The sequence below is a fragment of the Leucopleurus acutus genome (assembly GCF_964270905.1).
Source record: "Leucopleurus acutus genome assembly, chromosome: 13".
Lineage (NCBI taxonomy): Eukaryota > Metazoa > Chordata > Mammalia > Artiodactyla > Delphinidae > Leucopleurus > Leucopleurus acutus.
In genome coordinates, this window is record NC_139155.1 from 71,500,113 (window position 1) to 71,526,617 (window position 26,505).

General features: G+C 43.7%; 1 protein-coding gene across 2 annotated transcripts in view; it reads right to left on the reverse strand.

Moving 5' to 3' along the window:
* Positions 1–281: 281 nt before the first annotated feature.
* The window catches only part of SGSM1 (small G protein signaling modulator 1), a gene marked incomplete at both ends in the record, with an annotated part of 75,714 nt that continues 49,490 nt past the window's right edge, over positions 282–26,505 (reverse strand). For both annotated transcript variants that reach the window (XM_082852508.1, XM_082852507.1), the window contains 11 exons: positions 282–370; positions 3,318–3,485; positions 4,583–4,679; positions 6,064–6,173; positions 9,501–9,583; positions 11,813–11,937; positions 13,500–14,090; positions 15,409–15,477; positions 16,710–16,892; positions 21,798–21,926; positions 25,366–25,511. In XM_082852508.1, the coding sequence (XP_082708634.1) occupies positions 282–370; positions 3,318–3,485; positions 4,583–4,679; positions 6,064–6,173; positions 9,501–9,583; positions 11,813–11,937; positions 13,500–14,090; positions 15,409–15,477; positions 16,710–16,892; positions 21,798–21,926; positions 25,366–25,511 (1,790 nt within the window). The remainder of the gene's footprint in view (positions 371–3,317; positions 3,486–4,582; positions 4,680–6,063; positions 6,174–9,500; positions 9,584–11,812; positions 11,938–13,499; positions 14,091–15,408; positions 15,478–16,709; positions 16,893–21,797; positions 21,927–25,365; positions 25,512–26,505) is intronic.

Genomic DNA, 26,505 nt, shown 5'->3' on the forward strand with positions numbered 1-26,505 from the left:
AGATGTTCCCTCCGCACACCAACAACTCCCAACTCCCACAAGGGAGAAATCCCAGACTTGGGCAATCTTTGGTCAAACAGAAAAACGTAAGGCTGAACTGAAGGGGCAATCCCTCGATCCCACCTGCCTAGTGGCCAAAGTTGGGGTACTTTCTCTTTGCACAGAGGTCCATGCTCGGGAACAGATGCCAGGACCTTGCTCCCTGGGCGGCCAGGAGGAGAAGCAGGCGGGACAGGCAGGTGGGCAGAGGCTTGGGTGATGCTGCCTGGGTGACGTGGTCCTCACTTGTTCTCAATCAGGGTCTGCACCTTGTACACGAGGTCCCGGGCCAGCTTCAGGACCTGCTTGGTGTTGTGTCGCTCGGCCATTTCTGAAAGAGCGGAAGTAAGATCTCATGAGCCTCCTTCTGTGTCCATCCTCGGGACGCACTTTCAGTGCCCAGAGAGGTCTCTGGGGCATCCCCATCATCATCATCATCTGGCATCACCCCCAGAGCAGTTCTGGAAGCAGAGACTTTGGGGACGGCCTGCATCTCCAGACCTCGGTTTTCTCATCTGTAAAATGGGAACCATAACAGTACCTACTTCACAAGGTTACTGTGAGATCAAACGAGACGAAGCTGACTCTCAGTGTGTGTGTTTAAAAAAAAAATTAGGTCCTCCCACCACCCTCCTACAAACATGATGACTGGACACCTTTTAAGAAAGCAATGCCAGGCACATGGTAGATGCTTAAAAGTAGAGAAGGAAGGAAGCAACAGAAGGAGAGGGGGAGGGGAGGGGAGAAAGGACCAGTAATCACTTTGTCAAGAGTGACATAAAATGATCAGCTCTTCAAAGCAGAATAATCCTAAACTTAGACATTTATCATAAACAACTCATTTGGGGACTTCCCTGGTGGTCCAGTGGTAGTCCCCACCTTCCAGTGCAGGGGACGTGGGTTTGAATCCTGGTCAGGGAACTAAGATCCCACATGCCATGGGGCAACTAAGCCCGCGTGCCACAACTACTGAGCCCACGTGCTGCAAACTACAGAGCCCACGCGCTCTGGGGCCTGCGCACCACAACTAGAGAGAGACAACCTGCATGCCACAGCTAGAGAGAAGCCCGCATGCTGCAATGAAAGATCCTGCATGCCGCAACGAAGATCCTGCGTTCTGCAACTAAGACCCGACACAGGCAAGTAAATAAATAAATAAATAAAAGTTGAAATAAAAACAAATAAAAATAGGGATAAGTAACATTTAAAAAAAACCTCAGAAAAACAAAACAAGAAAGAAAGAAATGATTTGGTAGAAGAAAAACAAACAAACAAACAAAAAACACTAACACCGTGGTTCCCAAACTGGGTGCTGAGGAATCCCAGGGTGCCACAGTGAACATATGGAAACTTTGAGGGAAATACAGCTATCTTCCACATCTACTGAACACCACATAAACTGCTAATGCAAGTGAGTTTGCAAATTTCATGATATTCCTATTAACGGCTTTCTAGCTTTGCAAAAACTAGGTTTTCAGCAAGCAGTTGCCGTGATAAAAGCAACTATCATGTGAAAATCACTGTGGAATAGGAAATGAAGGTGGTGGGGTTCAAAATGATTCCAAGGTTTGAGAAGTTGTGCAAAGCCCAACAGGTGAACACACCCATTAGTAATTGTACTTATTTATTTATTTATTTTTATTTATTTATTTTGGCCACGCTGTGTGGCGTGTGGGATCTTAGTTCCCTGACCAGGGATTGAACCCGTGTCCCTTGCATCAGGAGCACGGAGTCTTAACCACTGGACCACCAGGGAAGTCCCAGTAACTGTACTTATTTAAATATAAAATAAAAATACGATTTTCTTTTGACTTACACGTATTATTTTTTCAAATGGCTACTAAGTTGTTAGGAGAGATATACTTATTAGGTGGTTTGGACCTAACTAGTTAGTGAATGGAACTTTTGGTCCGAGTGCCACGAAAACTTTACGGAGACATCAGGGGTGCCATGAACTGAGAAAGTTTGAGAACCTCCACGCTAAGACAGGAATTGCTTTGGGTTCTCAATCACACCCTCAAACCAAAAACAACCTGGATGCCCAATCAGAAGGGACGGTTCAGTAAGTTATGAACAGTCACTTGAGGTGTATTCTGCTGTCTTAAAAAATGATTATATAGAAGATGGTTTTTAAAACATTAAGCGGAAAAAACCCTAGATACAACTGGATTCTGAAATGGTAACAACATAAAAATATCCATTACTTTGGGAAAGACTAGATGGAAAAAACATTTTTTAAAAAATGAACCCACTAAGTACAGCGTGGTTTCCTGGATTGGATCCTGGAGCAGAAAAAGGACATTAGTTAAAAACCAAGTGAAATCAAGTCAGTCTGTAGTTTAGTTGATAATAATATATCAATGTTAATTGCTTTGTTCTACAAATGTACTAGGATCAGGTAACATATTAACATTAGGGGCAGGTGGGTGAAGGGTATTGGGAACTCTCTGTACTATCTTTGCAACTTTTCTCTAAATCTAAAATTATTCCAAAATAAAAAAGCTTCTTTAAAGGAAACTAATAATGTTTCCAGTGTAAGGTCATCACAGGTGGCTTTTTTCTTCTTTTGCTTTTTCCAAAACCTTCCTTAGTTTAAGAAAATGTTCTAATAGTGATAATATTGATAGTAGCAACAGCTTCTATTCATAGTAACAGCTATGAGCCAAGTACCATCTGACTGATGGGCTTTATATCCTTGTGGTCTCATTTAATCCTCCTGACATCTCCGTGAGGGAGGTGTTAGTACCATTTTATCCCCAAGGACTCTGAAGCCCAGAGACATAAAGTCACTTGCCCAAGTCACACAGCTCCCAGGTGGCAAGGCTGGGATCAGAATCCATCTCTGTTTGATTTCAAGGACTGTGCCTTTTTCATGCCATTTCAACTGCTTTCCTGTATCTGCTTTCCCCACACACGTCAACCTTCTGAAGAAGACACTGTTACTCCATTTCCCAGATGAGGAAGCAGATGTTTAGAGAGAGGGGAAGTGACGTGTCCATGGCACAGCTGATTAATGGCAGAGCCAGGGATGCTCCCTGAGCCTGATTTCAACACCTAGGCCCCTTCTGCCAGATCCCTGAGAAAAACACACAGGGATCACTCAGCATTACAAGATGTTAACTCATCCATTTGGAAATAGCTGCAAGAAGTGGCGAGAACCCTCCTCCATCCCCTTCATGGTGCATCAGTCTCAGTGACCCTCCATCCCTCTCCAGGCCCCAGGAAGGGGCCCTCCAGAAGCCTGCATCCCTCAGATAAGACCCTGGTCACATGGATACCATTAAAAAATTTGATGATGTCTGTGAAATCCATGTTGTTCTCCAAGATGATGTCACGGTAGACCTCCACCAGCGCCAGCGCGATGAACAGGACATAGTGGGCGGACGACACGTGTTTGGCTGCCCAGATGGTCTCCCAAACAGAGAAGACGTCATCATAGATGAGTTCTGCCGGGACACCAACACACACGCGCAGGGGAAGGGTCAGTCACTGAGCTCACGGTGCTGCCCTCCCTCCGGAAAGATCCCAGGCCAGTCATGGTCCACGTTTCTGTCCTGGAGCAGTGGACAGAGCTCAGGCCAGGAGACAGGAGACCTGGACGCTGTCATTTGACAGAAGCCTCAGTTTTCCCCTCTGTAGAATAGGCTATGCAAACCAGGTGGGTTGTAAGTTTCCAACTCTGACATCCTGTAAGTGGAGGAACCGGGCACATGCAGATTTGATTTACATTGACCTGTCCTTGCCCTGCCCCTTGGTCAGTGTCCCCCTCTCTCCCTGCTCCCTCCATCTCTTTTAGCACCAATGGGGGTATCTCCTTTTCCCCCTGCACCCAGGCAGAGCTGGCTGCTGCCTCTGGGTCTGGTAAAGAGATAGAATAGAGCAATGATGAAAAGTAAGGCTTCCTATGTCCAATAAACTCAGTCTGAATCCTGGCCCCATCACTTACTAGTAAGGTGACCTTGGGCTAGTTACTTCCCCTCCATGAGCCCTTCTCTTTCCTCATCTGTAAGTGCGGTGATACTAACAGTAATAAAGGACTGAAGAAATAATACATAGAAATGGCTCAGCACAGTGCCTGGACCTTAATAAACACCTCCATACAGGTTAGATATTATTAGCATCACCCCAAATTGGCATGACAGCGACGCACCGTGTCAGACATCATTTCTATGTCACGTGTGAAAGATGCTCTATGGGCTTCAGAGTTCTTGGCCTCTGATAAGCGGCTTAATAGAATGGAAGGGAACTGGGCTTAGGTAGCCAGAGTGGGGCTCAGATCCTGGCTTTATTATTCCTAGCTCTGAATTTAGTTCTTCTCAGTCTTAGTTTCCTCATCTGTAAAATGGGGATTGTGACAACACCTAGTGCATAGTGTCTCTGCAAGATAAGTTGGGTGAACTGATAGTCAGAACTTAACAAATGGGCATTACTCTCTTCCACTGGCTTTGTTACAACACCTCCCAGCCTCACCTCCCTGGTACCTTTTCCCCTGAGATTCTGCTACAAAGAGTCTGAGAACAAGTTTCCAGTTTGAAGTCTGTACCTCGCTTGAAATCCAGCAGGAACCAGCGGTAGCAGAAGTAGAAGTGAGTGTAGTCCCCATTCTGATGCATCAACTCGAAGAGCTCTGAGTCCAGGATCTGTCAGAGAAAGGAAAGATAGGCATCAGTCTCCTGGGCAAAGGCTAGACTAGAGGGGACAGCTGAATAAATGATGCTACATCCCCACACCAGATACCATACAGCCCTTAACAACCAGGTGGAGTTTAAAAATGGGCAAAGGATTTGAGGTGGAAGTCAACCTAGCTCAACCTAACCCCATCATTTCTCTAAAGAAGATGTGCAAATAGCCAATAAGCACGAGAGACGCAACAAATGGGCATCATTAGCAATTAGGAAAATGCAAATCAAAACCATAATGAGAGACCACTTCACATGCACTAGGATGGCTATAATAAAAATGACAGACAACAAAGTGTTGGTGAGGATGAAGAGATACTGGAACCCTTATATGTTGCTGGTGGGAATGCAAACGTGCAGCTGTTAATTCCACTCCTAGGTATATCCCCAAGAGAAATGAAAACCTATGTCCATATAAAAACTTGTACATGAATGTACACAACAGCATTATTCATAACAGCAAAAGAAGTAGGAACCACTCAAGTGTTTATCAGTGGATGAATGGATAAACAAAATGTGGTCTATCCATGCAATGGAATATTCGGCAATAAAAAGGAATGATGTACAGATATATGCTATAACATGGATGGACCTTGAAAGCATGATGCTAAGTGAAAGAAGTCAGACACAAGAGGCCACATATTGTGTGACTCCATTTATATGAAATGTCCAGAATAGGTAAATCTATAGAGACAGAAAGTAGATTAGTAGTTGCCAGGAGCTGGGGAGGGATTGACGTTAATGGGTATGGGGATTCTTTTTGGGGTGATGAAAGTGTTCTGAAATTAGATAGTGATGATGATTTCACACCCGTGAATATTCTAAAAATCACTGAATTGAACATTTTAAAAGGGTGAATTTTATGGTACATGAATTGATCTCAAAAAAGGTGTGTGTGTGCATGTGTGTGTGTGTGTGTGTGTGTGAGAGAGAGAGAGAGAGACAGAGACAGAGAGAGAGAGAGCGAGAGCGAGAGAGAGAGAGAGAGAGAGAGAGAGAGAGAGAGAGAGAGAAAGCGAGCGAGAGAGAAATATACTCAAATAGTTCTTTGCAGAAAAGGACCAATACAATCAAACATCCTGTTACGGGCGAGGGCCATGTCTTGTTCATCAGTGTAGCCACAGTGCCTGAACCAAATAAATGCTCAGTGAGAATGAATGTAGTGGAGTTGAGCTGTTGAGTGAAGGCTGAGTTGAATTGAGTTTTTTAGTTTAACTCAACTGGGCTGTGTTAAGTAGGATTGAGAGACTGAATCAAGTTAAACAAGGCGTGGCTATTAAGTTGGCTTGCGGTCCATTGGGCTGAGCCGGAATAAGTTATATTATTGAAAAGCACAAGGTCCTACCTGGATTAGCGACCTCATGTTGGCAAAGTGCGTGTCCATGGCGCCTCCGTGGGGGAAGTTCTGGTTCATCCTCTTCATGAGCTCAGTGAAGCAGCTGAAGGCAAGCGCTTCTGCGGGAAGAGCACAGGAGGAACAGTCAACTGCGCCACTGCCCAAGGAACCCGAGGTCCCAAAGTGATGGTCCGAGGCCCTCAGCTGGTTCACAAAGTCCACAGCCAAATGAGAAACATAAGGACAATGGAGTACAAATGTATACCATTTCAAGGAACACTCTCCAATTAATTACATACTTCCCACCTTTAGAGGTACTGAAGTGTTTTATTTTAGGAAACAATGGTGACAGCAAAATGCTCTGTTTTAAAGATCCCTATTTGCTATAATGAAAAGTTGACAATGTTTGGTCCCAAACTTTTTGAAAAAAAAATTCTACAGGGTTCATGAAATTCTCATGTCTGGGAACCACTGTATTAAAAGAGCAATTGTTAATATTGGAAGGGTGTTTGCAGGCCTTATGCAAAGAAAGGGTCAAATAACATTGGGAAATGCTGCTTAGAGAGCCACTACCTATATTAAGAATGAAAAGGCTCTGAGAAGTCATGTAATTTAAAAAATCTTTTATATTGTTCAACCCAGTGTTTAAAAAATTTATTTGAAAATAGTACCTTTTTTCTCTCTTAACACCTAGTAACTTTGGGGAAAGTTATGAGAAGGTTTCCAGAGGCACAGTAGGATCTCATTTATTTTTTAAAAGACTTTATTTTTCAGAACAGTTTACATTTACAGAAAAATTGGGAAGAGTGTACAGAGAGTTTCCATATACCCCACACCTCGTTCCCCCTATTACTAACATCTCCCATTAGTAGGGTACGTTTGTTACAATTAATGACCCACTAATGATACATAATTGACTCAAGTCCATAGTTTTTTTTATCTTATGTCCTTTTTCTGTGCCAAGAACTCATCCAAGGACTACATTACATACAACTGTCATCTCTCCCTAGGCTCTTCTTAGCTATGGCAGTGCCTCAGGCCTTCCTTGTTTTTGATGACCTTGATAGTTATGAAGAATACTTGTCAGGTACTCTACGGGATGCCTCCCTATTGGAATTTATCTGATGTTTTTCTCACGATAAGACTGGAATTATGGGTTATTGGGAGAAAGACGTAGGTAAGGTGCCATTTTAATCACATCATATCAAGGGTATACTGTATCAATGTGACTGAGGATGGTTGATGACCTTGGCCACCTGATAGAGGCAGTGTTTTCAGGTTTCCCCACTGCATAGTTTCTCTCTCACCTCCCACCCCCTTCTACACTGAACTTTCTGGAAGCAAGTCACCATGCTCAGCTCTGAAGAGTTGCGAGTCATACTTCCCATTTTAAAACAGCCTTACTGAGGTTTACGTACCATAAAATCCACTCTTTTAAATGTATAATTCACTGGTTTTAGTATATTCACATCTGTGAACCAAAATCTCTAATTTCAGAACATTTTCATCACCCCCAAAAGACACTCTCTCTGTATCAGAGGTCATCACCTATTTCCCTCTCCCTGCAGTCCCTGTCAACCACTAGTCTATTTTCTGTCTCTACAGATTTGTCCCTTCTGGCAGCAATCTTATTTTACTGTTGCTAAAATGCCCAGCTTCTCACATGCTCTTGGAGGCAGTTTTCATATCTTACTGGTTTCCTCATTAATAAGTTGAATAAAATCTTTGTCATGTGTTTATTTTATTTGTATGAGAGAGACACATTAACTTTTTGAAAATTGTATTTTATCAGTTCTGAAGGTCATCCATTGAGATGTTTGAGGGGATTAATCCAATGGAGACAAATTAAATCAATTTACCTGTACATCCTCGGTGGCAACAGAACTTTTTCTGACCTTCTAGTTCTTTTTTTCTTTTTCTACTGATATTATGTATTTGTTTTCATTTCTGGCTTGTATACCTTCAATAAGTTAATCTGAATTGGTGGCAGCAATGACTGGGGATTTGCTCTTATGGTCTGACTATTTGGTGATCTCTGTTGGGTGTATAATGAAAGCCTATTCTCTGTTGGGCGAGAGATGACAGAGAATCCAATTTTGTCGTCTTTTTTCCTTTGTTGTTCTTTTTTTTTTTTTTTTTACCTGTTTGTCTATTTGCAAACTCAAATCAATTAAGAATTACATGCTCACTGGAAGAAAAATAACTAAGTTTTTGTGTTTCTGGTTCACTGTTTTCAGCAGTGTTTTATAGTTTTTGGTGTACAAATCTTGCACTTCTTCTGTTACATTTATTCATAAGCATTTTATTCTTTTAGATGCTATTGAAAATGGAACTGCTTTCCTAATTTCATTTTTAGATTATTCATGGCAATTGTATAGAAATACAACTGACTTTTATATAGGTCCTCTATCCTGCAACCTTGCTGAACTTGTTTATTAGTTTTAATGTGTTTTGGATTCCTTAGGATTTTCTATAGGCAAGATCATGCCATCTGAAAATATACATGGTTTTACTTCCTTTCCAATCTGGATGCCTTTTATTTCTTTTTCTTCCCTAACTGTAAAGGCGAGGGCCTTTTGTGGCAAAAGTGGGCATCTTTGTCTTACTCTTGATCTTAGGTGAGAAGCGTTCAGTATTTCACCATTGAGTATGATGTTAGTTGTGGGTTTTTCACAGATGCCTTTTATCACGTTGAGGAAGTTCTCTTTTATTCCAAGTTTGCTGAAGTTTTTATCATGAAAGGCTGCTGAATTTTGTCAGATGGCATCTCTTTGTCAACTGAGATGATCATGTGATTTTTGTCCTTTATTCTATGAATGTAGTGAATTACACTGATTGATTTTCATACATTGAACCAGTCTGGCATTCCTGGGATAAATCCCATTTGGTCTTGAAATATAATCCTTTTTATATATTGATGGATTCTAGTTTGCTAGTGTTTTGTTGAGGATTTTTGCCTTTGATTTCATAAAGGATGTTGGCCTGCAGTTTTCTTTTCTTGTGATGCCTTTGTCTGGTATTGGTATCAGGGTACCAGTGGGTCCTCATACAAGGACCTGCCTTATAGGATGAGTTGAGAAGTGTTCCCTCTTCTTCTCTGTTTTAGAAGAGTTTATGAAGTATTGGTATTCATTCTTTGTTAAGTGTCTGGTAGAATTCACTAGTGAAGCTGTCTGTGTCAGAGTTTTCCTTTGTTCTCACTCATGTTTATAAAACCAGTGGCTAGCAAAAGGTTGGATGGGCGTTGGACACCTGGAAATAAGTGTTGGTCAACATGGAATAAGATAACTTTTTATTTCACTAGGACCTTGATGTGTTCACTGGACAGGCCTTCTGAGCACCTGTACTGACCCATTATATGGAGTCACAGAGTCAGGTTAACCTCTCTTCTATGTAGTGGGAAGGAAACTGCATCCCCAGGTCTGGGGCAGGGAGGATACACTCACCGTCATCCAGAATGACCAACAGTGGAGCCAGGAGGTCACACATACCCTGGACATAGCCGATATCAATGTGCTGCCAGATGTAGCTATAAGAGAGACACAAGATGCCCAGTGATGGCCCCCACAATATGCCTCTCCAACCCCCTCCTCCTTTACCTCCATCCTGGTTTGGTCCCCATCTCTCACCTGGACCACTCCCTCAACCTCCTGCCTGCATCCCCATCCCCAGTCTCACTCTCTTCAAACATCCTATGTTCAGTCACCAGGATGTCCTTCTTAAAGCTCAGCTCAAGGAGACCACTACCTGCTCAAAAACCCCACTGCATGACAGGACAGTGTCCATACTCATTAACTGGGGGTGCAAGGAGTTCATAGTTTCCTCCCAATCCCTCTTTACAGTCTCACACATCACTTCCCAGTGCTTCTTCCCCTCCAGCTGCAGAGGTATTTACCTTTGTACAAATAAAGCATACATTCATGCCGCTGTGCTTTTGTCCCAGCAGTTTCCTCTGCCTGGAATTTCCATCTGTCCCTTAATAATAATAACTAATATTTACTAAGCATTTACCGTATGCTCTGTCCACTATACATGTACTGTATCATTTAATTCTCAAAATAATCATATGAAAAAGTTACTATTATTATCCCATTTCACAGGTAGGGGTAATGAGGCACAGAGAACCAAGTGACATGCACCAGGTCATACACCTAACAATAAACGGTAGAGACAGGATTTGAACCCAGGTGGCCTCACTCCAGAGTATGTGCTCTTAACTTCAGTGCTAAATGATTTATTTCTTCAGTGTCTTCTCTTTTTGCCAAAATTCATCTTGAAGGTCACACCACGGTGAGGCCTTCCATGATTTCTCCTGGTGCCATAACTAGGTAAAAGTCAGTCTATCCTTCCTCCCCCCCCCAGCACTATTTAATTTTAAGGTAGCATGCTATATTAAAGTTAATTATGTTTATATCTCATCAACTAAATTTTGAGTGGCAGTAATTGCTTGGGAGACCATAAGACAGAACAGTTAAGAGGTGGTATTTATTAATAAGAACGGTTTGAACAGGGTTTGGCAATCCTTTTCTGAGAGGTCCAGATAAGAAGTATTTTCAGCTGTGTAGGCCATGTGTTCTCTTTCTCAACTACATAACTTTGCAGAAGCAATCACAGATAATACGCAACCAAATGGGCATAGATAAATTCTAAAAAAAAATTTATTTACAAAAGCAAGTGGTAGGCTGGATTTGGCCCATGGGCTGTAGTAGTAGCTTGCAAACCCCTGAGCTAAAGTAGCATGTGAAGAAGTCCAGAATGCACTGCTGAGTGTAAAAAGCAAGTTGTAGAAAAATAGTTTATAGTATAACCCAATGCAGATAAACATTTTTAAAAAATTAAAACGTGTGCATTCATATTATATTATACTACATATTACATAGTATAACTATATACTATATAGTATAATTACATGCTATATAGTTATATAGCATTATATTACATTAAATATTAATTACTATCTAAATAAATATCAATATATTAACATGTGTATATTCATATTATACTATATATTTATATAATTATATACTACATATGAAGCATAATTATATGTTATATAGTATAACATTGTATATTATGTAATATACTATCTATTATATATGTGTATATATAGATATCTCATATATATGGCTTGGGAGGATATTCACTAAACTGTTAGCAGTAGTTTCTTCTTCTAGGTGAGTGGCATTAATGACTGGATATAAAAGGAGAAGTTTCTCTTTATACTTTATGAACTTCTGATTTCTTTGGTTGATTCAGGTTTTTAATAAGCATGGGTTACTTTCATATATCAAGAAATAAAATATTTACTATTTAATGAAAAGTAACAAGTAGCCCCAAATCCTGGCTTAAAGAAATAAAGCAGAGATTCTAGAGTCCGAGAGAAATGGGTGAGGTCCCGTACAGCCACTGCCCACCTGGAGGGACCCTGAGCAATGTGGTACCCCTCTGAGCCTCTATTTCCTCACCTATAAAAGGGGATAACACTTACCTCATAGGCTTGTTGTGAGGACCAAGTGAAATGATGTTAGTAAAGGGCTCAGGACAGTGCCTGGTATACAGTAGGTGCTTAATAAATGTTCTCTATTATTATCATTACTATAATTGTTATATAATTGTCAGGATGGGCTGGAATGAGATTCAAGGTGGGCATGGTGCCAGCCGCAGAGAGTGCGATTCTAAATGGGCTCCCCGTAGCCCACACCTGTGCCATCCCCTCCCGATCCCTGACTGATCCATCCCCCCCACCCACCCCGGCCACCTGCACATGATGTTCCGTAGCTTCTCCAGGTTGGCGGGTGTGAAGTACCAGTAGTTGCGGTCACACCTCTGCACGTCCTTCTCAATGCGGTGCAGGTTCACCGTGTACAGATCCAGCAGCTCTGGCTGCGGGCCCCCAGGAGGGGAGGAAAAGAACAATTACACCCCAACTCCTCACAGAGGCTGTCTTCCAGAGATTCTCTTTCCTCCTCCTAGCCCTCTCCTGTCATCACTGAAAAAAACTTCCTCTACCTGGACCAGTCAGATGTTCGACTTTATTTTTGTTGCTATTATTTCCTGAGAAAGCCTCTTTCACTTTGTATGTTGAAAATTCTCTTTTTTTCCTTTATAAAACAACACAATCCTGGGACTTCCCTGGTGGGCCAGCGGTTAAGACTCCACACTCCCAATGCAGGGGGCCCGTGTTTGATCCCTGGTCAGGGAACTAGATCCCACATGCTGCAACTAAGAGAGCCTGCAGGCTGCAACTAAAGATTCTGCACACCACAATGAAGATCCCGCAAACGGCAATGAAAATCCCGCATGCCGCAATTAAGACCCGGCGCAGCCAAATAAAAAAAATATTAAAAAAAATAAACCAAAAAAAATAAAACAACACAATCCTATGAGATGTATAGAATTACTATACCCATTTTATAGATGAAAAAAGTAAGATTGATATATATGTGTATCTATATGCTACAATATATATGTAGCAAACTAATAAAAAGCAAACAAAGAAATGAAAATACTTCTAGGAAAAACAAAATTTTTTGCAGGAAAAAAAAAACATATACAGGTTACTACATGGATTATGCATTAAATTTGTATAATAATATAACCACCGAACAGTCATTTAACTAAAATTACTATAACCATAGTGAATGGGTGGGGATTGGGACGGTTTCACTCGTGTGGTGGGTGGGGGCAGGGGGGGGAAGGAAGAAGACTGAATCCTCTTCCTCCTCAGTGGGGAGTCAATAGATATCAAAAACTGAAGAAAAACAAAAAAAGATCAGTAAGTAGCAATCCAAGTGTATTATTTACAGACATGAGGGTAAACACCAGATAATTGGGGCAGAATAAGTAACTACTACTGCCTCTGGGGAGAGCCTAATGGGCTCTCAGAGGTGGGGCGCACAACTTCCAGTGTTTGGATCCAGCCTTGTCTGACTGTTTGACTCTTTGTGATAGAAATAAAAAGTCCTTTAAAAGAAAATGGATATACAACACCTGGCCCAGAAAAACCTCCCTTTCAGTTGATGTCCTTTGCTTTGGGCTTTTTGGCAAGAAAGTAAAATATTTAAAAGATACTGGACCTGAGTGTAAATCAGGATGCTCACCATCAAGGTTTCTATCGATCGCTATGGGCTGAGCACAGAGGCCTTGACTCACTAATTCTGAAAACAACTCAGGGAGGAAGGTACGAGATATACAGGGAAACTGAGGCTCAGAAAGATAAAGTGATGGACCTAAGCTGGGATCTGAACCCAGCACTGTTTGTCTGCAAAGCCTGTGTTCTTTAAGTATTATATTATCTTCTCTCCCAAATGGGTTTCTACAGTGAACCCTCTGTGATGGGAAAAGGCAATGAACCAGAGGTCGTTCTGGATAACTGAGGTTTGTGGGACACTCCCACCCTCCTGAGGCTGCAGAAAATTGAGTGGAGGAGAATCCTGGTGACTTACAGAGTAGGTGACGCCACTAGAAGACACAGGGGATGCCTCGTTGTTGGCAGAAGTGGTCACGGCTAGAGAAGCGAGCACAGGGAAGAGACTTTCCATCTCGGGCTCCTCTGAGAGGTCGTCCTCACTGCCCACCTGGCTCTGCTTCCCCACCTCGATGCCCCTCCAGCCCTCCATCGCAGGGCCCTCCCTTTCGGGCAGAGCTACATCCATACTGCCAGTGATGGACACGAACTCGTCCATGCTCCCGTTGGCCAGGAGGTCGCTCTCCAGGCTGTCCTGCACAGCCAGCTCCTCACGGGGGGCCTCATCCCGGGAAGTGGTGGCCTCGCTGCTCTGCCCGTCATCCACACCGCTGTCCCTGGGTCGAATCACCAGTGGGGCAGGGCGCTGGGCGTCCATGACGCTGTCCTCCGTGCTCAGGCTGGGTTCTGAGTGCTCCGAGAGGCCCGAGGAGAAGTTGTGGGAGGAAGGGTGGCCGGAGTCTGGGGAACAGGTGCCATTCACCAGGTTCCCGTTGGGGATCTTGGGCTGCTTCTCCTCCAACCTGCATTCTGCCTCCACCTGCTCCACCTCGTCCACAGACTCGAAGACCTGCAGACCAGGTGCACAAAGACAGATGGACTAGGATGCCTATTGTGGTGCTACTTCCAGCAGCAGCCTGAATATCCATCCACAGGGGACTGGTTCAAATACGGAACATGCCTGCAGGGGAACACTACACAGCCAGTAAAAAGACCGAGGCAGAACAAGGTGTAATATATGCGCCCATGTGTAGAAAATAAAAAACTGCTCCATATGCACACATAAGCGTAGAATAATCCAGAAGGAAACAAGGAAGCATTGCAGTTGACTCTGAGGAAGAATATCTTTTATCATACAAAATTATGTGCACATAATTTTTTAAAGTAAAAAAATTAGTTAACCACATAAGGAACAGGCTAAAAAAGCATCCATGTGGTGGACTATTATGGCTCAATTTTCAAAATTAGTTAGATGCATATGAAATATCATGGACAAGTCTCCAGGACACATATCTAAGATTTATTTGTGGTTCTTTGTGTGTGTAGGCCATATCCCATCAAGGCAGACTGTGTAAGATCATGTCCCAAGATCACTTGAAATATTTCTTCTGTGTGGTTATGTCACCAACTTGATTTACTGTTAATTTCATGTGCTTCTGGTTTTAAAAAGATTTCTTTTCGATCAAATTGCTTTTGGAGTTAACTTACCTAACTCCAAAGTCAAAACTAGAAAACAAAGTACATTCAGGGAAATGTAGCTTCTTTCCCTGTGCCCCTCACCCCACTTAAGTAACCATTTGATCAGTTTCTGGTTTATCCTTCCATCATTTTAGAAAATAGATGCAAATACATACATATATTAATATTTCCTCTGTTTATGCAAAAGGTGACATACTTTGCACATTTTTTCACTTTGTTTTTTTCTTTAATATTGAGTGAGAATGTGTTAACTTTTCTTTGCACTGAATGAAATGAAAGGCTGTTGAACAATGCATCTGATGGTATTTATTTAGAAATTTTAAAAGATTACTAAACATCGCAATATATTACATACTGTCTATGTATTTCTGTGTATGTAAAGGCATACAGAAGGGTCTGGAAGGATACACAGCAAACTGAATATAGCAATGTTATTTCTAGGGAGGGCATGTGGGGATTAGGGATGGTCAAAGCCAAATTTAGTTTTCTCTGTAATATTTTAATTTTTTTAACAGGCAAAAGAGATTCATGTATTACTCGTGTAGGTAAAACTTCAATTTTTAATGCTAGCATAAAAAGCTAAAACAGATCAACCATGAGTGACCTGTATATGAGGGACCTCCAGTCCCGTTATTCCAGGTTGGAGGGAGGGGGATGGGTGGGGAGGGGCGGGGCCTCCGGGAGGTCACCTGTGTGCTGCTGCTGGAGTCGCTCTGCAGGCGGATGTTCTGGTGCCCCGAACTGCAGCTCTGGGAGGACTGAGAGAAAAAGGGGTAGGATGGAGTGTGGGTGAGGCTGCATCCGGGTCCCCACATTGAGCTCAGGAGGGGCTGCTGGGCTGGAAGTCAGTAAGTGTGGTCTTATCTCTACCCCTGACTCAGGCAAGTCCCTTCTCAGGGCCTCAGCTTCCTACCTATCAAATAAAAGTGGGGCGGCGGTTCACTCCCTACTCCCTGGAGCCTCCTCGGAGGCCACAGCAGCCACTGGACCTCCACCTCCCACCCACAACCAGAGAACCCCACCTTTAACTGCTCTGCACTTGAGACTTCCAACTAATATTTTAGTTCAACTCAAAGGACTGGTTGTATGCATGTCTATGTTCTACTCCTTCCCTGTATACGTGCTTTTTGCCCTATAACTTCTAGTTTCTGTCTATCCTGATGCTAAGCTTGGCCAAGTGACCTGCTTTGGCCAGTGGGGTGTTAGCAAACTCGACAGGGCAAACACAAAAAAAATGCTTGTGCATTTCTGCTTTCTCTCTTTAAGATCTGCTTTCACTGCGAGAACATGGCCAGGCTAGCCTGCTGGAGGATGAGAAGTGAGGAGCAGGGCCGAGTCACCCCAGATATGTGAGAGGCCAACGAAGATCAACAAACCTTCTAGCTGAGCAGAACTGCCCGGCTGACCCACAGACTCATGAGTAAAAAACATATGTTTACTGTTGGACATCATTGGCTTTGGGGGGTTGTTCGTGACACAGTATTAGTGTGGCAATTGATGGATTTACCACTGGTGAAGGGAATTGACTTTCTTTTCATCCCCTGCTTTGGGATGCTAAACTGGAGATTCTATCAGGACAGATATGTCTGACCTGGTCACTGGAGCATTCTTGACATTCCTGACAGTACCTGGCACATAGTAGATACTCAACAGCATTTGCTGAACAAATGAAAGTCTAACACTGTGCAGGGCACTTTATATATGCTAGCTTGTTTGAGTGGTACACAAATCTCCCCTATACAAATGATCATTCCCATTTCATAGATGAGGAAACTGAGACCCAGAAGTAAAGGTGCTTGTCTGAGCCCCAGAGCTAAGAAATGAAGGGGCTGGAGTTTGAAGGTCTGTCTGACTCCAAAGTCACCTTCCACCTAAAAGCCAGGGGTGAGACTCTGTCCCAAGGCCCCAAACACCCAGCCCTCACCCTTCCTACAACAGCCTGATGGAGCAGAGCCCCGCCCCCTGCTCCCTGAGGGGAGCCACCCGTCACCTCATTGCTGATGGTGGAGTCCCGGTGCATCATCCGGTGCAGGTGGCTGTCCAGGCTGGCCCCCGAAGAGCACTTGGCCAGGGCAGCCGCGTGGGATTCCCGCTCCCTCTGCCGCACAATCGCTTCACAGCCCAGCCACTCGGACATGGTCTGCGCATAGCAGGCATGCATCTGCTCGTCCACCTGCCAAGGCAGATGCACGGTCACCTGGAATGGTGGGATCCCAGGGGACAACCAACCCAACCCAGAAGATGGTGGCTCTGACCTGGGACCCTGAGCCCTAGAAACACCCATCCAACGTTCATGGAGTTAACATCCAACAGACGTTAACTGAACACTACGTGCCGGGCACTGGCTAGGCCCTGGGGATACACAAAAGTGAGCAAGGCAACTTCTTTCTTTCCATTTCTCCCTCCTTCCTTCCTATCTTCCTTCTTTTATTCATTCATTCATTCATACACTTATTCAAGTATTTGTTGACAACCTACTCTGTGCCAGGCAGTATACTAAGCCTTGGGGATACTAAAGTGAGCAGACTGTTTCTTTCCTTCTTTATTACCTTCTTTTCCTTTTTCCTACTTCATTCATTCATTCATTCATTCACTTGTTCATCTAAGTTGATAAGTACCTACTATGTGCTAGGCACCAACCTAGGCATACGAAACAAAAGATGAGCAAGATGCCTCATTTGTCCATTCCTCCAGTCACTCAATGCACTTACCAGGGGCCTCCCAGGTGCCCAGCATGGGGGTAGGTGCTGAGAACACAAAGATGAATAAAAGTGACCCTTTCCTTTACTTACAGCAATGGCTTTAGAGAAGGGCCACAGGTTTCTAGTGTTTCCCTTGTGAGATTTCAGCAGAGAAGATCGGAGCTTACTTCATTTCTGTGTTGCACAGCCCAGGTAACTGAGGTTCTGAATCTGCCAGACCTCTGGGCACAAGTGGGGCAGACAAGCTGACGAAAGGGTGTGAGGGGGCAGGAAGGAGAAGAGGGAGGACAGGGAGCCTGCCCCATGCCAGGGTTAGGAGGGGCGGGTATCCTTTAGCTAGTCAGGACTTCCAGAGAGAGGCTCTGGGTCCACCCTGCCCAAGCCTGTTATGGGCAGCTCCCTCCCACTGACCTCCCGAAGACTCATCCAAGCCCACCTCCCTGTTCCCACTGCCATCCTAGGCTAGGCTTCCAGGACCCCTCACACAGATGACCTTCTTTCCTGGTGCCTGCTTGTCCCAGCCTGGCCCCTCCTGTCCATCTCCCACTCGGCAGTCTTCCTCCTGTTTCCTCTCCAGCCCTGCTTCTCACTGCTGCCCCCACCCCCCTCGTCCTTTACGTCCCAGCTACCCACGTCCGCACGCCCTCCCGCCCCTCCCCACACAAATGCACACATACACACACACATCGCATCATGCAGGCGTCTCTCTTCCTAGAAGCCCTTCCTCAGTCTCCTCGCCTGGAAAGCAACCTCTTCAAAGAATTCAGGTAGGCTTCTGCCCAGTGGAGGTGCCTCCTCTGTGTTCTTAAAGCCCCTGAGTTTGCCTCCATCTGATTTTGCATGAACCCCCCTAAACTGGCAAAGACCTTATCTAATGCACCTCTGGGTTCCCAGTCCCGAGCACGGGGCCTGCCACACCGGAATCCTCATGCTGGTCCTGAGATCATTTTCGACAGTTCGTGGCACAGCCTCAGCATGCGGAACCACGGTGTGAGAAAGTCTCCATATTCAACTTTTCTGATTATGAGGAAGGCCAGTCTGGCACTACCGTGTCTTTAATCCATCCTTAATACCTTATAATCTCCCTTCTAAACAAAGAGAGAGAGGCCTCGGGCAGCCTGTGACATCTAGGTAGAACTGAATTATTTCATTTTGTCACGTTCTATTTATTCTTGGAGTTTCCTTCTCTTTTGGCAAGTCATATTGGTTTTCCATTGATGGCAGGGAAATAAAATGCCTTTTTAAGTAAGTTATATAAATTTTTAAGTGAATCAATTCAGAGACAAATACTTAGTAAATCGTAGCACGGATGGTACACAGACATGGAGTGTAAAGTATGAGTGGGTTTTGAAAACTCAGTATGAATAAAAGAATGTAAAATATCTCACTAATAATTTTTATATTGAGTACATGCTGAAATGGTAACATATTGGATATACTGGGTTAAATAAAATGTTATTAATTAATTTCACCCTGATAAAATGACATAGAACCCCCCCCCCCCCCCCACACACACACAGAGGAGCGGATGCAAAAACTAATGAAATCCTAGGTTGTACTGTACCAATGTTAATGTTCTGTTTTTTTGTTTTTTGGGGTTTTTTTGGCTGCGAGGCCGTTGGGATCTCGGTTCCCTGACCAGGGATCGAACCCAGGGCCCCGGCAGTGAGAGTGCCGAGTTCTTACCACTGGGCCGCCAGGGAATTTCCTTAATATGTTGGTTTTGATAATACACTATATATAATAGTTCTATAAGATGTTTCCATTGGGGGAAGCGGCGTGATGGGTACCTAGGACCTCTGCATCACAACTTTTGCAACTTGGCATGAACTTAAAATTATGTTAAAATTAAAACTTTAAAAATATTAATTGTGTCTGTTTCTTTTTACTTTTTAAAATGTAACTACTAAAACATTTAAAATTCCATATGTGCTACAGTAATGAAGACAGTATGGTATTACCTGAAGATTACTAATTATAGTGTGGCATTAGATCAAAGGCACAGAATAGAGAATCCAGAAATAGATGCCACTCTATAAGCCCCACTGATTTTTTTCTCCTTCACTTTTTTAAAATTGAGGTATAGTTGATTCACAATATTATGTAAGTTTCAGGTGTACAACACAATGATTCACAGTTTTTAAAGGTTATACTCCATTCATAGTTATTATAAAATATTGGCTGTATTCCCTGTGCTGTACAATATATCCTTGTAGCTTATTTATTTTATACATAGTAGTTTGTACCTCTTAATCCCCACCTCTATCTTGCCCCTCCCCTCTTCCCTCTTCCCACTGGTAACAACTAGTTTGTTCCCTATATCTGTGAGTCTCTTTCTTTTTTGTTCCATTCACTAGTTTGCTTTATTTTTTAGATTCCAAGTATAAGTGATATCATACAGTATTGGTCTTTCTCTGCCTGACATTTCACTAAGCATAATACCCTCCAAGTTCATCCATGTTGTTGCAAATGTACGCCCAAATGATTTTTCACAAAGGTGCAGAAGCAGTTCAATGGAGGAAGGATAGCCTTTTCAACAAATGGTGCTGAAGCAATTGGACATCCAGAGGCAAAACCCAAACCAAACCAAACCAACAAACAAAAACTCTTGACTTAAATGACACACCATATCCAAAAATGAACTCAAAATGGATCATGGACATTTTAGGAAAAAATAGGAGAAAAACTCTTCAGGATTTGGGGCTGAGCAAAAAATTATTAGACTTGACACCAGAAGTACAATCCCTCAGAGGGAAAATTGATACACTGAACCTCCTCAAAAATCTAAAAATTTGTTCTGCAAAAGACCCTGTTAAGAAGACAAAAAGACAAGGTACAGACTGGGGGAATATATTTGCAAATGACATATATGACAAAGAATTAATATCTAGAGCATAAAAAGAACTCCCAAACTCAACCATAAAAAAATGAAACAATTCAACAAGAAAATGAACAGAAGCCACGATCTGACATTTCACTGAAGATTCACAGATGGCAAGTGAGCACGTGAAAAGATGTTCAGTATCACTGGTCAATTGGGAAACGCAAATTAAAACCACAATGAAATACCATGTACACATTCCTGTAAGTGGCTAACATAAAAACTAGTGATAACACTGGTGAGGATGCAGGTGTGGATCGTTCCTACAGTGCTAGCGGGAAGATAAAATGGTACAGCCACTGCAGAAGTTTGGTGGTTTCTTATAAAACAAAACAAAGTGTGAACTACCATCGGGCCCAGCAACTGCCTTCGAGCATTTATTCCACCTTATGCTCACATGGAAACCTGTATATGAAGGTTCACTGCAGCTTTATTTGTAATCACCAAAAAACTGGAAACAACCTGCCTCTCCATCAACAGGTGGAGTTAAACTGTGGTGCATCCATTCTGTGGAACACCACTCAGCCGTATAAGGGAATCAAGAACTGATACGCACAGCAACTTAGATGAGTTGCTACAGATTTACACTGAGTGGAAAAAGTCAATCCCCAAAGGTTATACACTGTACGATTCCATTTCTACAACATTCTTGAAATGACAAAGTTATAGAAATAGGGAATAGATCAGTGGTTGTCAGGGGTTAGGGATGGGAGTGAGTGGGAGGGAGGGAGGTTTGGCTGTAAAAGGACATGAGGACCCTAGTAGCACAGGAAATGTTCAGTATGTTGACTGTGGTGGTGATACACAAACCCACACGTGTGATAAAATTGTAGAGAACTAAATAGACACACACACGAGTACAAGTAAAATGGAAAGCCTGATTAAGATTGATATATATATATATATATATACACACACACACATATGTATAAGGATATATTATACAGCACAGGGAATATGGTCAATATTTTATAATAACTATAAATGGAGTATAATCTATAAAAATTTTGAATCACTATGTTGAACACCTGAAACTAATATAATATTGCAAATAAACTATCTCTCAATTAAAAATATATACATATTTATTGTAAACAACAAAAAAGAAATGCAATAAAATATGGACTTTAATGTAAAAATAAAGATTGATACATTGCCAGTATATCTATGTCAATGTCAATACCCTGGCTGTGATATTATAGTTTTGCAAGAAGTTACCACTGGGGGAAGTTGGATAAAGGATGAGATATCTCTGCGTTATTTCTTACAAGTGCATGTGAATCTATCACTACCTCAAAATGAAAAAGTTATTCAAAAAAATGACATCTGTGGCGTTTGTTGTGCTTCTATTGGACTGCGCTGCCCCCAAGCTTCCTGACTCCCCAACATCTCCCTGCCCCACCTTGGTCCACCATGGGACCAGAGCTCCCCCAGCCCCACATTACCTGGGTCTTCTTGCTGCCAAAGACCCCACTGCCCATCAGGGGTAACCAACCTCCTTCCTTTCTGTTTCTGTCATCCCAAACTGGTAGTGGCCCAGGAGGAAGGGCCACACGGCTTTGCGGATCTCTGGCTGGATGCCCCCGTAGTAGATGAGACGCAGCAGCTCCCGCTCCTGGTAACTCTGTGGTAGGTGCGGGGGAAACAAAGCATTTGCTCAACAGGAAACCAGGGGATGGACTCTGTGACCCAGCAGTCCCGCTTCTCATACTTAGCCCTCAGTGATCATGCTGTGAACAAGCAAAGCCACATGGGCCCAGATATCCATCGCGGCATCATACAATAAAGCAAAACCCCAGGAACCCCCATAACTGCCCACCAGTGGGGGAATGCTGCATCCCTACATGGGAATACCACACGGAGAGTAACTGGGCAGCAGGCGCATTTATGAGAACCTACATAAAAGGACGTTCAGTGTATATTGTTAAGTGTAAAAAATAAGATGCAGAATAGGTCGAGGGTGAACCCATTTTTGTAAAAAACAAAAACAAACCCCAAAGGTCAGAATATAATGAATTAACATTTCTACTTAATTTTTAGTCAATTTTGTGTACTGTGCTTATTGGGGAATATTATCTTGGAGTTATTAATCTTGACTCAGCACTAAGAAAATTGTCTTAAAGCGAATTAAACCAAAAAGGAACCATTTCCATCTGATTCTTCGTACACTAATAGCTTTTGTGCACACAAGAATGACTTTAGCAACTGTTTGTTGTACTGTGGAATAGATTTGTCCTCTTTCTTTTTAAAAATTCATTTCCAGGCAAAGGCTTTGCAGATACAATTTGTCAAGCAGTCACGCTGGGGGACCAGAGGGTCCTATCTGTGTGTGTGTGTGTGTGTGTGTGTGTGTGTGTGTGTGTGTGTGTGTAAAATGCCAATGACTGCCAGAAGGCTACCCTGAAGGGAACTAGGGTCCTGTTTCCTCCCACCTCTTTACTTCACATTATAAAATTAAAAGCATGTTTCATTTCTTAACACTAGTCTTAAATGTACCCAACCACAATGGCAAAACCAGCCATTTTGTTCCTGTTAGGAATTTTTATTCATATTGTATTGACAGCCTTGTCAATGCTGTATAAAAATTAGGGAGCTATTTGGGGCTGAGGCTGTGAACGCTTCATCAAAAATCTGTGTTCTCTTCTCCCGGAGTCCATAGCTGGACTCCATTTCCCAGCCTCCCTTGCAGGTAGGTGTGGCCATGTGACTGGGTTCTGGCCAAAAGGATGTAAGAGGAAGTGATGTAATCCATTTTCAAGCCAGGGCTTTGAAGAAGCGGGTATACTCCCTTCACACTTTCCATTTCCCCTCTGCTGGCTGGAAGCAGATGACCACAAGGCCCCAGAAGATGGTGGGGCCACAAGACTGAGAGATCCCTGACCCTCTAGAGGGAGGAGAGATGCCCACTCACCAGGAATGCCCACCCAGGACTGTTAAGTGAGCAACAAATACACCTCTATGGTGTCAAGCAGTAAAATAGCGGGGACTATGTGTTACTGCAGTGCAGTCCACCCTGACACAACGATGCAACCAAGCAGATTGTGAAAGGGTTGGAGGAGTGTTAGATGAAAAATATTCATTTTTGACTATTTATTGTTTCAGCCAATTTGTCCTTAGGATTCTGCCTCCCAAACTGGGGAGATTGCGAGGAGCATTTGGGGAACTTTCTTTTCTTTTTTTTTGGCCACAACACGCAGCCCATGGGATCTTAGTTCCCTGACCAGGCATCGAACCCGGGCCTTTGGCAGTGAAAGCACGGAGTCCTAACCACTGGACTGCCAGGGAATTCCCTGGGGAAGGGGAACTTTCAAAATGTAAATTCTTGGGCTCCACTCTTAGAGGTGCTCAATCAGTAAAGCTGGAGCCCCTGGAGTGGAGCCCAGAGGTCTATAAATCTTTCGAATTCCTCAGGAAATGTGCACTCACTCTCACAGACTGCCAGGGATTATGAACACTATAACCTTTCAAGAAAGGTAAGCTGGCATATCTATTTAAATTTAAAATGGACCTCAAACAGTTACATTTCTAGGACTCTACCCTCAAAATAAGAGCACTAGTACAGAAAGGTATATGCTTATAAAGATGTTAACTGCAGCACTGTTTGAAATAATTAAAAAAAAAGAAAAAGGAACAGCCCAGATGTCCATCATTAGAGGAAGATTTGACTAAATTATGGTCCACCCACATATAAGGTGCTAAGGTTCTAACGTGTAATAGTTTACTTAGAGATCTGAAAGATGCCTTTGATATAAAAGTAAGTTGGTCACTTAAAATATGTTACCTCATTAAAAAAATGAGTTTCAGTTTTATCTATATAGACGTATCTGTGGATGTATAAGTACAGGAAATGTATAACAGGGTCTACACCCAACTGATACTATTCATTAATTCAGGGGATCAGAACTAGGGGGGTGCAGCAGAGAGATCATATTTAAAAACTTAAAAAAAATTCTGTACACCTGTGTTCTGCATTCTTTGAATTGTTACAGTAAGAAGGCATTCCTCCTGTAACTTAGAAAAACAACTATTTCTGACAAAAAAAGAAAACCACCCTTCTGCTTGTCCAGGTTTGGGAATCAGTTTGTTTTTCCCACTGAGTCTCCTGGCATCCCCAGATTAATATACAGAATAGCACCTTCCCCCAACGTGGGGAAGCCAGGCTGAGCCAGGTGCTCACCAGCTTGGCCCTCCCCAGGGAGGAGGGACGTAGCTGACGGAGCCACCGCATTTACCCAGCGTGGAGGAAATGGGTATCTCCTCTGAGAGCCTGCACTTGGCAGCAAACCAGTATTTCTTAGAGTGGATTCTGCCTTCCACCATAGGTGGTACTTTTCCAACGAAGGTCCCTGTGGCCACATACATTGGAAGGAACGTTCCATATGCTCTCCCACACTCCCCCAATTTCCTGAGCGTGACAAGCATATCAGCATAGCCAAGGCTCTGACAAGTCCTGCAGGATACAGAAAGCTGTTTAAGCTTGTTTCCCAAATTATTTCTCCATGAAACTCTTTTCACATGTAAACATTTCCCTTCCAGGAATATTTGTACTCTAATAAGAAAATCTTAGAAATCTATCTCCAGGTGAAATAGCTAATGGTAGAATTCTCGAGCCCTAGGACAAAGATGAGAGAAAAGGGTTTCACGTAGTGGCGGGGTTTCCTTGGTCCAGCTGCCTCCCTCTAACTTAGCTACTCTCATCATTCTAAGTAGCCAACTGGACTGTAAATTCTTCTGGCCAGGAAGTCACAGCACATCATACAGGACCAAGCATACAGCTGATGCTTAATAAATGCTTACTGGCTGACTCATTCTTTACTCCTTCCAGGCAAACATATGTATTTTCCACCCTCCCTGATCCTCACCCCAATGGGCAGAAGCAGGCTGTGGGTGTTGGAACTCTCGAGGAGGGGACCTTCAATTTGTGTATGGAGAACCCAAGGATGTCACAACACCTGAGTCCCCACGCAGGTGGGTCTATTCCTCAGATGATAAGAAGTCCCCCCATAGTCTCTGTCCCCGCAAAGTCTCTGCCCCACGGCAGGGCGAGCCAGGCCAAGCCTTACTGTGCTGTCCTGCAGGTACTGCTCCCAGATCTCGGCCGTCAGCCCGTGTCCAGCATCGCAGGGCAAGTCCGGAGACACGATCATGTGATTGACCAGGGCTGACAGGTGGGTCCTCACAGTGGACAGGTGTCTGCAGTAGGCAAGCCCTACCGGGGAGGAAGGAAAAGTGTCATTGTCCACCATCCAACACCCCCTGCCTTGTCTCACGGAGTCTCCAAAGTACTGTCCTACCCGCAATCTGATTGAACCCTCGTGACCAGCAAACTGTCATCATCCTCCTTTCCCAGATAAGGAAGGTGAGGCTCGGAGAGGCAAAGTCACTTGCTGGCTTAACTGCTTAACAGCCCTGTGACCCTGGGGAAGTCATGTCACCTTTCTCAGCCCCAGCACCTCCTCTGCTGGAAACCAAGGCATTTAATTCACGGGCTGGAGGCAGGAAGAGGCCAGTGACTCCACGGGCTTGCTGTGCCCTGGGGTGCCTCCAATCCATACCAAGAGAAAGAGAATGGGAGAGAGGGGATGACTCGTTCAAACTGCAGCGGGATAAAGAAGGCCCTGGCCAATCAGTAGCTGGGGAGATGCTGAGGGCACTGGTTTGCTTTCACAGATGGCCCTGGCCCTTCGAGCAATTCCCACCACCTTGCCCCCCTTCATTTGCTCCACCCTGGGTGCCGGGTCCACAGGAAGCACTCAGCCGGGGCTGGCCTATGTGCGCTTTGACCATGCCCGTTCCTTCTGGCTACTGACCCCCAACTCATCCTCGAGTCCCAGAGAGGACCCTGGACCATCTGAGCCTGAGGACTCACCCCTACCAACAACAGGGGTAATCATGATGACTACGATGAGGATGATATGATAGCTAACATTTATATAGCACACTCTGTTCCAGGGAGCTGTTCCCAGAGCTTACGTTACTTAGTTGATTCTCACTACAACCCTGTGAAGCAGGCACTCTTACTGCGCCCATCTTATAGGTGGGGAAACTGAGGCACAGTCTGAGTGCATCACTTGCCCAGGTCACGTTGCTAGGTGTTGAGCTGGGGTTTGAATGCAGACTGTCTGGCTCCAGAACCTGGGCTCTCAACCATCATCAGGGAGGAGCCACACCATGTGATGACATCAAGACCCATCTCAACCCCC